At 44.4% G+C, this 12,518-nt stretch overlaps 1 protein-coding gene across 7 annotated transcripts in view; it reads left to right on the plus strand.

The window, feature by feature from the left end:
- Positions 1-12,518, plus strand: part of FRMD4A (FERM domain containing 4A) — a 377,000-nt gene that overhangs the window by 178,514 nt on the left and 185,968 nt on the right. For 2 of the 7 annotated variants that reach the window (XM_032985838.2, XM_032985839.2), the window contains exon 1: positions 10,250-10,429. The exons of the other annotated variants lie outside the window; for them this stretch is intronic. In XM_032985838.2, coding sequence (XP_032841729.1) covers positions 10,271-10,429 — 159 coding nt within the window. In that variant the 5' untranslated portion in view covers positions 10,250-10,270. Of the gene's footprint in view, positions 1-10,249; positions 10,430-12,518 lie in introns of those variants that run through there. 7 annotated transcript variants of the gene reach the window in all.

The raw sequence follows: 12,518 nt of genomic DNA on the forward strand, positions 1-12,518 counted from the left end.
AAATTGCTGAAAGATTCAGGACAAGGGTGTAGGCAGCATGAATGTTTCCCTGCAAAAGCCAAGAGATACTGTGAGGGCTCTGAACATCCCTTATAGAGCCCAGCATTGGTGTTTTCTTCGAAGTCAGAACCTCCCTTCCATAGGAGTCCTCTATATAAGGGGCTCAAGGTGAAAGAACCCCATTTTGGAGGGAAGGGAGCAAAACATTTCTCAAAGTCAACACCTTTTAGAGATATTCCAGCTGAAACCCCACAAATCCAGATACCCTGAATTGCTTGAAGATGGATCAGGCATCTTCTGCAGCCCAGGATATGTACCACCACGTTCTTGCATGCAGCCCCTCTCCCCTGAGGTCAGCACTTTGCAAGGAGAGACTGTAGGACTGGCCTCAAATCCCCCAGGCACTGGCCTCAGAGAAACCCTCCACTGTTTGTGTTTTGTAACGACTGCCCATCGGGGAGGAACTGACCAACTCTCCCTCCCAGTGACTAGCTTGCAAAGCCAAGAAATACCGGCATGAGAAGGTCCACATTCCCTTATCCTGGAATGAACTGACCACGTCTGGTCAGACGGGGACAGAGCCCAGAATACCATCTACGTGGGCTTTTCTTTCCCATGACAGTTTCCCAGTCAGAGCTTGAGTAAACATGAGGTCATCACCAATTCATTATTGCTGAGATTTATGTCTCTCCCGATCACATTTTTATAGAAGCAGCAATATGTTTTCATTCTTGCTATTCTGCCCATATCTTAATCACTCTTCTGACAAAACCAAACACCCTATTTTGAAATCAAACAGATTCACAGAGGGTGTTCCCTGCCAAGGCAGTGATTCTTGTCTGACTGGACCACTGCCTTGTACAGTGTTGATTTTGGTGGACTTCAGACATAAATCTTCCCAAAGACCATTTATCTCACTGCACAGAATAAGAGCACTATTGTTACAGCTACGATACATTTGGGACACATCTCCACTGCTCTTTAGACCAAGGTGGCCACTTAGTGTGGCTGTTCTCATAGCTGAGTAACCTGTTTCATCTCCTTTTTATGATGGAGCAGAGTGGTCCCAGGCACTGTACCTGGGGAAGGTGAGGGTGGTGGAGTTGTTGCTCTCTGTCTCCTGTTTTGGGTTGAGCAATGGTTTGAAGGACTGTTTATACCAAAGCCTAGGCAAAAGCACCATGATGGAAATGTGCATTTGTTTATACTCCTCCAGAATCCTGCAATAACCCAAATGAGGTCAGTCAGGACCAACTTTGTCTTGAAGAGTCTGGTTCACACAGACTGACACTTTGGTTCTATGAAGGAAATTTTTCATGGCTTTGCAAGGTTGTGGCATGGCTTTGTCAACTGATACCTGTCTGTGAGGAAGCTGAACCCCAGTTCCTACCCCTACTTTCAGGGCCCTTCAGAGGTTCATCTTCAACCCACATGTGCATGCTTCATTAAGGGCAGGGGGCCATATGCTGCCAGTACTTGTCTGAGGGGTGAAGGCAGTCATGCAGGGACCAAGAACAACTCACTGTCCTAAACAGAGATGGAGTGGGAGCCAAATCAGGGCAACACAACACCAAGAGCCATGAGTGTGGATCAAAAGGCCTTCAGCCCCATGGGAGCTTCATGTCTGGGTAAGGATCGTGCTGTGACTGAGTTGCATCTGGAGTCGCACAGGGTTTGTGTTGTGTAGGGCTACAGGAGAGGGCATAGCGTGGCATTGCAGGCTGACGTGGAGGGCCTGGCAGGAACTTCCCAGAAGAAATGAGGGCAATCTTGCATGTGGTTCAAAGAGAATTGCATGGCTAGAATATATGGCCCTAAGCAGTGAAGAAGTGAGTTTATTTCAACCACATAAAGCCATTCAACTTGTGAACAACATTAGCTGGGTTTTGATCACTCTTTTTTTCCGAGCTACTGTGGTGCTTGGGCAGAACTTCCAAGTTCATCATTCTCTTAAAAGTTCCTATATTTGTTTTCCTTAGACTTGAGACTTCTTTTTAAAAAAGAAAATCTGCCATATCCTTCAGCTGCAAATGATTTAATAGTTCTTGGCTTTGTGTGATCTGAATATTTTCTTGTTCTCTTGCTTTGCAGCTGTGACCTACTTAATTACAAGCAGGAAACAAACCCCAGAATCATTAGACATTCTGCCTGGCATGAAGAAGGGGGAAAAAAATAAAAATCTCATGTTGTTAAATACTAGGATGTCCTTCTTAATAACAGGAAGTCAGGCTCCAGATAGCAACAGTGAACATTCAAATTCTTTGTGCATCAAGATAAGGACAGAAAAGAGTTTATGGGTTTTATTTTTTATGGTATGGATGTTTTGGGGGCAGGGGAAATGACAGCCACTTCTAACAGCCAAAATGGGAATGAGTCATAAATTTCTAAATCAAGAACGTAAATCCTCTTTGTTTTAACTTCTGAACAGCTTCAGTCTGCTGTCCATAGAGACAATGAAGTGACTGACTTGCTGTTTTGATTCTGCAGCTTTCGATCAATTTTCTCCTCTTTTCAGGAGGTATGAGCAAACAAACTAGACAGTGAGTTTGGATTCCACATTACAAATCATCAGGCTGGAAGGCGGGGCGGGGGGGAGTTTGATTAACTAGTCTCCACCTCTGCGGATGGAGTCTGGGCTACTATTTTTACCTCCTGAAACTCAGCACCTCATCTGGATATGCTGTTGGGTATGTGGGTGTAATAGTAGCTATAGAAAGCAGCCAGAGAAAGGGAGAGCCGGGACTGTCAGCCTCTGATTGTCTGTCCCACACAGGCACCTCAGTCCTCTCATCCCTGTTTATCTGCAGCTCTGGTAGCAGCTCAGTAATACAAATCTCTCAATGAATCGTGAGGCAATAGAAGCTGATGTTTGTAAAGGGTTTTAAGCTGAGCAGCAACAGAAGTGCAAGTTATCATCTTCTGTCAACTGTGCATGCATTATCACTGTAGATGGCATGGATCCAGTGCTGTCCTAATGCAAATGGAGATTTTCCATTAGCACGAGGCACAGGGGTCTGTGTTTGGGAGCAAAAGGCATAGAGGTCAACTCTTATCCTCTACTGAGAAAGTCTAACTGGTCCCAGCTGGGGAGATGTTCTCAGCGTGAAGATCTGCTGCAGTACAGTAATCCCCCTATGTTGACTCCTAAGTTTCCCATCCGCAGATTAATTGTGCTGTGGCAATAGAAACAACCAAACTGCCCCACACGAGTCAATCCCGGTGCACATGCTATGAATGAGTGTGCAAGTGTGTGCATGCACTGCATTTTGTGGTGTTAACGGCTCAGCATGGCTCACTCCGGGACCTCTGTACCCCAGAGCCAACAGAGCCATCACCTTCCTCCACAGCACCTTCCCTACATGTATTTAGACTCCATGGATGTATACAAAGCTACCCACACAGGGAACCAATATATACATAACCAGTCTTCACCTTGGGAAACAATTATTCACCCACACTTATGCCCATTTTGATAATCAGTGTAGGAGCTTTCAACACAAAGGGTGCATTATCGATCTGAGATATCTTAAGTATTTCTGCTTTTTTGCTGCATAACTCTTGTGGAATGTGACCACTTGGCTCTCTAGCAGACTGAACACATATTTATTTTTTAATGTAAAACAGCCCCACTGAGATTTCATAGCACCTGACAAATGTCAGTGAATTAATCTACTGAGGAAATGGAGACCCATAAAGTTATGTGACTCGACTAATGTTGCTCAGGAAACTGATGACTTCTCTGGAATAGGACCATATCTCTCCTTATTTCTACTCTGAAGGTCGTATTTGACCTGTTTGTGTTTTATCTTTTCTCTCTGTCCAGTGACAATCACATCCTAACCAGAAAGACAAGTACTTATTTGTAATGATCATAAGAAGCTTCAGAATAAATTAAATATATGGTCTTTAACTTAGTCAATAACAGGCTTTCCAACTCATAAGCAAGATCAAACATGAGAAATATGGACCATTGATTTTCTAAAATATGTTCCCTTTGCCCTCCTCCTTTTTAATGAAACGTTCAACTTTTGTCTGTGAACAGAAAGGACCTTGTATTAGTCATTGAATGCAGTAAGTGTTACCACTGGGTCTGAATCAGGCAGACTAAAATATATCTGCAGGATAAGTTGTAAGAAAATGTTCTGCAGAAATGGGCCATTTGTGCTGTATGTAGGCTTGTTTTGCATAGGCAGCAAGGCTGCCCTTCATTAAATTATCTATCTTGCCATAGGGCAAAACTGCAGACTGGCTTTTTATGAGCCACCAGATTTGTCCTCTATCCCAGTGCCAGTTTAGAGACACCTGCAATGTGAAGCGATGTGTCCTTCAAACCACAGCTCACAGCCAAAGCCATTTTGACAACTTGTCCAACATCTTCTGATAAAGGGTGGGAAGCATGAGCTAAATGTATAATTCAAAATTATGTGCACATGGGAGGAATGGGAAACTTCTCATAAAGGGAAATACTTGCTCCAGTCACCAAAGGAATAAGCAAAAGCTTGAAACAGGAAAAGTGTAACTGAAAAAGCACATGACTCCTTCTGTGAACAGTCAGATGTGTTTGATCCACGGTCTGAAATTTAGTGTCCACCTGATGGGCACAAACACAGGTTTGTCTCAGGTTTGTATTGCTTCACCCCTGAACCTTTCCAGAGGCTATTTCAGACACAGGCAAATAGCATGGAAGGAAACCAGCTCAGCTTCTGCATGAGCTTTACATTGTCCCCTGTTCATACCTGCCTCCTAAGCAGGCTGTGATTTTTTTTTTTTTTTCTGTTTTCTTCTGGCCAAAAATAATTCTCCCAAGCATTTCTGCACATAATACCAGAGGACAGCATGATGATAAACCTTGTGACGGCGATGGGCACGTGCAAGGGCATGCTGCTTTGACTGGACACCCTGGTCACAGGACGTTACAGTCCCCAGTGGGATCAGAGTTAATCATAAGCTTGGGTTTCCAAAGTGAATAATCGTATTTAAGATCTTGCCATTCACTTTCTGCGGCTGTTCTCTGCTATTTACTTAATACTTTGTCCTGACCTACATCCCCTCCTGCAGACTCATTCACCGCAGTTTTCGTGGGGAAAGAGGATTGAATAGCAAATCTCTGCACAATCTCTTCCACGTTTCTGCATAGTAGAAGTGAAAATCACTTTAGCTGGCGCAGTATTAGGGGCAAGTACAAGCCCAGCTTTAGAGGATTCACCTACTTTTAAACCTTGTTAAATTGCTAACACAGCTTACTTTAGGAAATGAAATGTGTATGATTTGAGGATATGACATACTCTCCTGTGTCAGTCAATAAAAACTTCTCTGAAGTGAGGACACGTACAGCCTTACACAGAAGGAACTGCTGTTCACATAACGATAATACTTAGCACTAACAGAGCATTTTAAATTTTCAAAGAGCTTTAGAAATGTTGTGATCAAGGTGGATGGCTGGAATAGTAAATTTTCTTTCAATTATTACTATGAAGCAGCAGTTCATTTCATAACGGAACATTTTAGGCCATATGGACTTGTGAAAACATCTTGAGGAAATTGGCCAGGATTTCTGACTCGTGATGTTTGCTCATCCTAAAATGTAACCAGCAGAGAAGTCTTCAGTTTCTTGAATTTTCTCAGCAGGGGGGTTGTAGGGCTGTCAGTGGTGGTAGACCAAGGGGTGAGGAGTACAGGCTGTTTATATCTGTGGTTTTGGTAGTGCGTGACGGGTGAGAGATAGAAGGTAACCGAAATGGTGCAGGCACAGCCGTCACATTTGCATGAGGCAGCAAATCTTTGGGGAGATACTTTTAAGTATAGCTTCTTGACCTACAGTTCCAGAGAGGTGAGCTAAGGATGTTGGTGCCCCCTCTACAAGTCTGCAAAGGTTCAGGCGTGACCATTGTCTGGGTCTTGTAGCCCAGTCAGACTGAGATCATGACCTTTTAGCAATCCAAAATGATTACAGGGTCAGCAGACCCTTAGCTGATCAAAGCTCTCAGCAGACTTAGTATGGACATCCATACTTTATTTTCACTCTTTCTAAATTCCAGTAAGCTTCCTTTGCCTAGAACATATATGTTGCATAATATAGCCCTAAAAGTCTGAGAATTTGCTCCTTCAACTCAAAATGCCATTTCCAGCTCCTTTTAAAATCCTTCCGTCAAACCTTTCCTTATGTGAACAAAGTACAAAACCAGCCAAAGGTACAAGAAACAAAGCCGTTAGTATCCACTCCTTGGTGCAAGAAATAAAACCAATAGTATCTGGCACTCTGGGAAGCTCCCTCTGGACACATAGAAACCCTCCACAGTCCCTTCTTGGGTGGCAGCAAGGCCACTTGTCTGGGGAAAGACAGAGAAGCCCAAATAGGTCAGCATGAAGGATGAGACCACCTTGGCTGAGGTGAGAATAGGGCACTCAGAGGCGCAAGTTTCTCAAGTGAATTTTGTGAACAATGTCCATTCGGAACTCTTGGCAGAGTTTGTGATTCAGTGCAGTACAGAAGGGAGGTCACATCTCCAACATATGAAAGTGTGAAGCAGCAACATGAAAGGGAACTTTAGACACTAAGTTCTAACAACAATAATCTCCTTAATATGATGGAGAAATAAAGATCAAAAAGGATAATAGATCTGAAATAAGACCTAAAAGACCACATTGGGCTGGAGCTGCAGGGAACATTGGGGCCATATGTTGAGCAGAAGCAGGATGTTTCTGGTATGTCTACAGCAAGCTCAAAGGAAACCGCCCTCCACCCAGCACGTCTGTCTTTCAACGCGCCCAAATACATCCACACCCATCGGAAAGTTGTGGCTAGAGAGTTACTCGAGAGTGAGCTGGAAGGAGATGCTGAACGCCTCGTTCCAGGGCCAGAATATACGATCTGCCTAAAGGCAAAACACCAACCCATCTCTCAAGCTCCCAGTGCAGGCATCTACCTATATCAGTGCACGGCAGTGATTTGCAGGGTCTGCGGTGAGGAGGAGCTCTCTTCTGGGGCTGGGTTGGGAAGTCCACCCCCAGCCTTCAAGCCTTGGTGACAGCCCCATGAAAAAAGCAACACAGCAGTCCAAAGGCTTTGAGTTTTTTTTCTTTTTTTCATGGGAAGTAAGGAGCTATTTTTGTACCCTAGTAACAGCCTTTGGACTGTCAGTAAAACGTGGGAGGTTTCATAGTAAATGTTTTGCCTGACATTTTCTCAGAAACAGTGGGAAATAATCAGCGCATAATTAGAGATGCTGTGTTGAAAAGACCTGCAAATGTCTATAGATCTATGTAGAGTGCAAAGGGCTTTTTTTTTTCCTAATTGACCTTAGCAAAGGTGAAGTTCAGCATGTTTCATAGAAACGTAAGATGATTTTACAGAAATGTCTCAAAGTGTATACCAGCAAAAGAGCCAGGTTGCTGATTCTCAGTAATCTTTTCTCCTCTCTTCTGCCATTCCCTGTAGCAATAACCTCTTCTGGCCTTTTTGGATAAGTGAGATCATCTTCTATGGTGTCTCTCTGTAAATCACCTTTGGTAGTATATCCCTTGGCTCTGGAGAAGACAGTCTGTCTTTGCCTGAGAAACATCCACAGTTACCATTCCCTCGGAAGCTGTGAGATGGGACGGGTAATCTATATTCAGGCAGCTTTTACCCCCTCAAAAAAATAGTATGTGTTTAATCAGCAGGAAAACCTCTGCAGGAAACCAAACAATCTGTTGTAATCATGAAGGTAAATCTACACACTGAAATGCTCACTGGGCCTGCTATAGACTCAAGTGACTCCTAAGGAGACTGCTCCAGTCTACCAGTTAAATAAATATGTAGGGGAATTGTTTTCAGAAAGTCTGATTATGTCATCAGCCGAGTGAACAGGCTCCTTCAGAGCTGCCCTCATCTGTTGAGTAATTACTAAGTTTGGATGGGGGGCTGAAAGTCTCTTTTAGAGCATACGGAAAGACTAGATGCACATGTGGAGTAGCTAATTTTAAAACTATGGCATATCCTCCATTTCCCCTCCTCTCCCCCTTTGCAGAATACCAAAGGGGTTAGGTCACATCCCACAGCAATCACTTGCTATGGTTTCTTTTCCCCCCTCTGTTTTCCTTTATCAAACACATTTCTTTCTTTTCCTCTCTTGTGCTCCTAGGCAGAGATCTTATACACCAGGCTTTAGCCTGGAGCAAATATTGTCTAGTCAAGTTAAATAAAAAAAATACCTTTCCTCCAAATGAGGCTTTATAATGGAGTTGTTCCTGGTCTCTTGTCTACATCACTGCAGTGTGTTACCTAGTGTACAGACAGGCAAAGAAATCACTGGGAGATGATGAGCATAGGGAAACTAGCAGAAAAGTCTGAACACAAAGCAAACAGACAGGGCAAGAGAGAGGAGGAAAGAAAGCTACACTTTGCACAGTTAATAGCTTCTAATAACTTTGAAGGAAGTATTATTATGATTTTATTACCATATTTTATGATGCCACTCTAAAAACTATGTCCTGAAGAAGCAATTAGGCTGGAAACACGAATTTTGCAGCTGCATTTTCCTGGCCCTCCACCTACTCTGTCAATGAGCTGATGAGCATCCTTGTGCCATTATCCTAACGCAGTGCTTGCTCCATGCCCTCCAGTCCTCAAAGAGCAAATTATGGACGAGGTCAGGGTGGGTCAGACCTGCAGAAAACCAACCAGTAATTAATATCCCTGCTCCTTGCTCATCCAGGGAGTTAAATCAGAGAAGACATTAAGACTTTGGGGAAATGGTGGCTTCTCAACTTTGCTAAACCAGCAGCTTTACGGGCTCAGTGCTCACAGGTCACTAATGATTTCAGCTCAAAGTGGGGTTCTCCTGTCTACCCCTCTAAAAAGTGCCTCCTTGGAACTGCCTCTCTGTAGGCTCTCCCCAGCTGAACTCCCATCTGCTCCCTCCAAGTCCTGCTGCTTTTTTGTGCACATTCCTCTGAAGGGAGAGTGAAATGAGTGAAAAATAGCACTGAGAGGCAGCTGTGTCCAAGGGTGCTGCTTTGCATTCTGCCTTTGTTAAAAATACTTCCACCTCAGTTTCCCCACCTGGTTATTAAACTTTAGCCCATGGGCAAAAGGACTACTCATCTTTTAGTCAGAAAAGCTGTTGCAAATTAAGTGCATGGATTTTGTGGTGATTTAACTGAACAGCAAAACCCTTGTGTTGATAATGTGTTTCTACCCTCACCAGTCCAGTTCCCTCAGCCCATCTCACCATAGATGTTGACAGCATTGAAGTCTCCTCCCAGACAAGCTGCTCCTGGAGGGAAATGGACAGGGAACAGATCTCTTCTCAACACCTATTTTAGGCAAGGATGCTTCAAGTGAATCTTTGCATCTATAGACTAAAAAGGGTGTTTGACATATAGCTCAGATGGAGAGAGCTGTTTTGCATTCTCCTGAGCTTCTTCAGATGAGACCCACCTTTATGACCGCAAGCTCACCAAGGGTTAAAAATATGTCCACACCATACAAATCAGACTAATTTTTAATGGGAATCGGTTAATCCATGAAACTTTCCAAGATATCACCCCTTGGGTAAATAAGGTGCTTTGCAGACTGTTGCATAAGTCTCATATAAAGATTAAGTTCCCTTCTGAGTCCAAAATAAATAAAGGCTTCCAAACAGACAGTTTGGTGGAAAAAAAGACTGGGGTGTAACTGCACAATGGCTAGTCAATACACAGGACAAAAGGATGAAATGTTGCATGTGGCAAAGCTGTCTTTTCAGCTGTTCGTTGGGAGTATTTGAAAGAGTTAAGCCCAATACTGGAATGTCTTGGGAATGTTGGCAGAGGGAAAGCAAGCGGCTTTTTTCCTCCCTCTGGATGGAGTCCCAGGACTGAGCTTGCAAAGTGATGACTTTGGATCCGAGTTTGCTTCTTGGTTCTGCAGTGGAGAGCTGGGAAGTGATGCAGTGTAACCAAGAAGCCCTTTGCGAGGGATGTGCAATTGCCTTCCTAACTCAGGAGAGGTATTTTTACCTCTTCCCTTCTCATCCCTGGGTGCAGCAGAACTCACTTTGAGAAGACACACGGAGGGAGAAACCACATCCTGAAGGGCGTGTGTGAAGGAAGAAAGACACATCCCCAAACGGTTTATTTTGGCTGCTGGTTTTTGTTGTCGGGTTTGGTTTGGTGGTTTGGTTTTTTTTCTTCTCCTTCTTTGATGGAAATTGCAGTGACTTTTTAACCTTGCAGTTCATAAGGCGCCTTGGGATTAGCTGATTGCCTCCAAGCAGGGAGTCCGGGGTGTTTCACACGGGGAGCTGGCATGGCTGCTGTGCTCTTTGGCTTTGAGGATCTGCTCTACAGCTGGGACAGCCTGGTGTGGAGCCTGACGTCCCGGGCTCTGAGGACTTGCCGCTTTGGAAACTTGAGGTTCCTGCAGCTCATGCTGAAGCCATGGTGCATTTCCAGAGCCGTTTATCAGGTAGGGTTACAAAACACCAGGCCAGACCCTCAAACCCTTGTGCTGCAGAGGGGAAACCCCACCGCGAGTTGCACAGGGTCCTGCCCTGTTCCTACCAGCCGCTTCGGGTGCTATCACAGGTGGTGGGACAGAGGAGACACCATGGGCAGGGGAGGTCTGGGAGGAGAAACTCAGATTTTGAGGATGGTGGTGGGGTCTCCCATGGCTGAACATCGGTCCAAACTCTCCTTCCCACAGAATAGGAGGGAATAAGTGAATGCAAATTAAGCATCACTCTTCTATATCTCTTTTCCTTGAGCTTTATACTTGTAAGTACAGCCAGCCGTAGCTGTGCTGCATCCTCAAGCTGTCCCTGTGTCTACACAAGCATAATTTATAATTTACTCTGAGGAAAGCATGCCTAAAGACACCTAACCTGTGGAAAATGGGCAAACATGGTGGTTTTTAAACTGCAGTAGCACTAGTTAACCCTACTTGACTTGTGCAATGTTCTCTGGCTGCTTAATCTTTCAAAGTCTGAGGCATCTGATTGTCTAAAACTTTTGGTTTACCTGGTATGTGGTGTATGTGGTATAGAGATGTTTGGGGCTTGGTTGGCTGACTTCTCCATAGAGTTATGTTAACTGCTTGCAGCTTAAGGTATAACAATGCAGCTCTGATAAACTGTGTGTGTTTCTGAGACTGGCTGAACTGGGTTAAATAAACTGAACATCACAACGAAGACGCTAGAACCAGATGCCACTCTGAATAGCAACTTATGACAGTCCGTAGGTGAATCCAGGTTGAAATGACACTGTAAACCAACAAGTAACCAGATTGCCTGCTTTTTAAATCAGCCTTAGACAACTGAGGCTAGGCTTTATTCTGCTGTGGGGACAAACCCATTACAATATTTATCAACTTCATAGATTTGGCTAATGCCAGACACTGGAATGACTGATCGGTGTTTGAATTTGGAAAAGGCATTTTCTGCTACTCCCATTTGCTTGGTATTTTGCTTTTCCTGTGCTTTGGAAGTCTCCATGCGTGAAGCCAAGTTAAACAGAAGAAGCCAGATTAAAAGCCTGTAGAAATTGTGTGTGTTGCTTAGAGGGAGACCAGGACAAGGCTCTTAGTAATTTCAGCAAACTTTGAACCAGCTTCAAATGATGCTCTGGTTTCAGCAGACTTCAGGAATAGATTTTATGGCCGCCTTTGGAGTTCAACAGGCGTGGGCGGCATGTTTATTTTAAGTATTTGTTTGTTCTAGGGGATGTCTGCAGCCAGTAACACTGACCCATTGCCCAGAAGGACCCCTAATCCCACTGATTGGCCTGGTGTCCTCAGGGCATGTCTTTGAAACCCCCGTGACAGGGACCCCAGTGATGGCTCCAAGCAAACCAAGCTGCCCTCCCTGGGCTGTACTTCATCTTGGCCAGTGCAAACCTGCAAGTCAATCTGTGCAGGGGCTGCCTATGTCCCATCCACTCTATGCAGCTTGTTTTAGGAGCCTGAACCTGAAGTTAATTAGCTCACACGGGCATGTAAAATGGGAGGAGGAAGCAAGAGGTCTCAATGCTGAACCCCCTTTTTACCCTCCACCCATATAAAACCATCCTCAAAAACTAAAGAGTTAGTTTTTAGATGTGTACAGATTCGAATTACAAATAACCTACCCCAGCCTGTGCACTATGCAGAGGATGCTACTGCCCATGATAACTCCCAGGACTGGGTGTCTTATAACAGATTTACTCTGTCATGAGCACTGAGCACATGCACAAGTGCACTTATTGCATTACAACATGCACACATCTTCAGCCATCCGCCATGGCATTGTATCATGTTCCTGGCATGTTATCCCCCTTTGCGAGAGTCACCAGGGAAATGGGACTGGCAAAGGTGCCTCCCTTCCCATCCAAGCAAGCGTTGAAGCAGCCTGACACTCAGGACAGGGTGGACTTGAATATTTTTCCATTTCTCAGACAGAATCAGTGAACATCTGCAAAAGCTCAGTAAAACCACATCACTATATTTGTCAATGCCCATGAGCTTCCAGTTCTTTGGAGAGGACCTGAAATGGTGAGTCAGGTACCAGGAGAGTTGCTGCTGG

Source organism: Tyto alba, unplaced genomic scaffold, assembly GCF_018691265.1.
Source record: "Tyto alba isolate M040663 unplaced genomic scaffold, T.alba_DEE_v4.0 Super-Scaffold_2, whole genome shotgun sequence".
NCBI classification, from domain to species: Eukaryota; Metazoa; Chordata; class Aves; order Strigiformes; family Tytonidae; genus Tyto; species Tyto alba.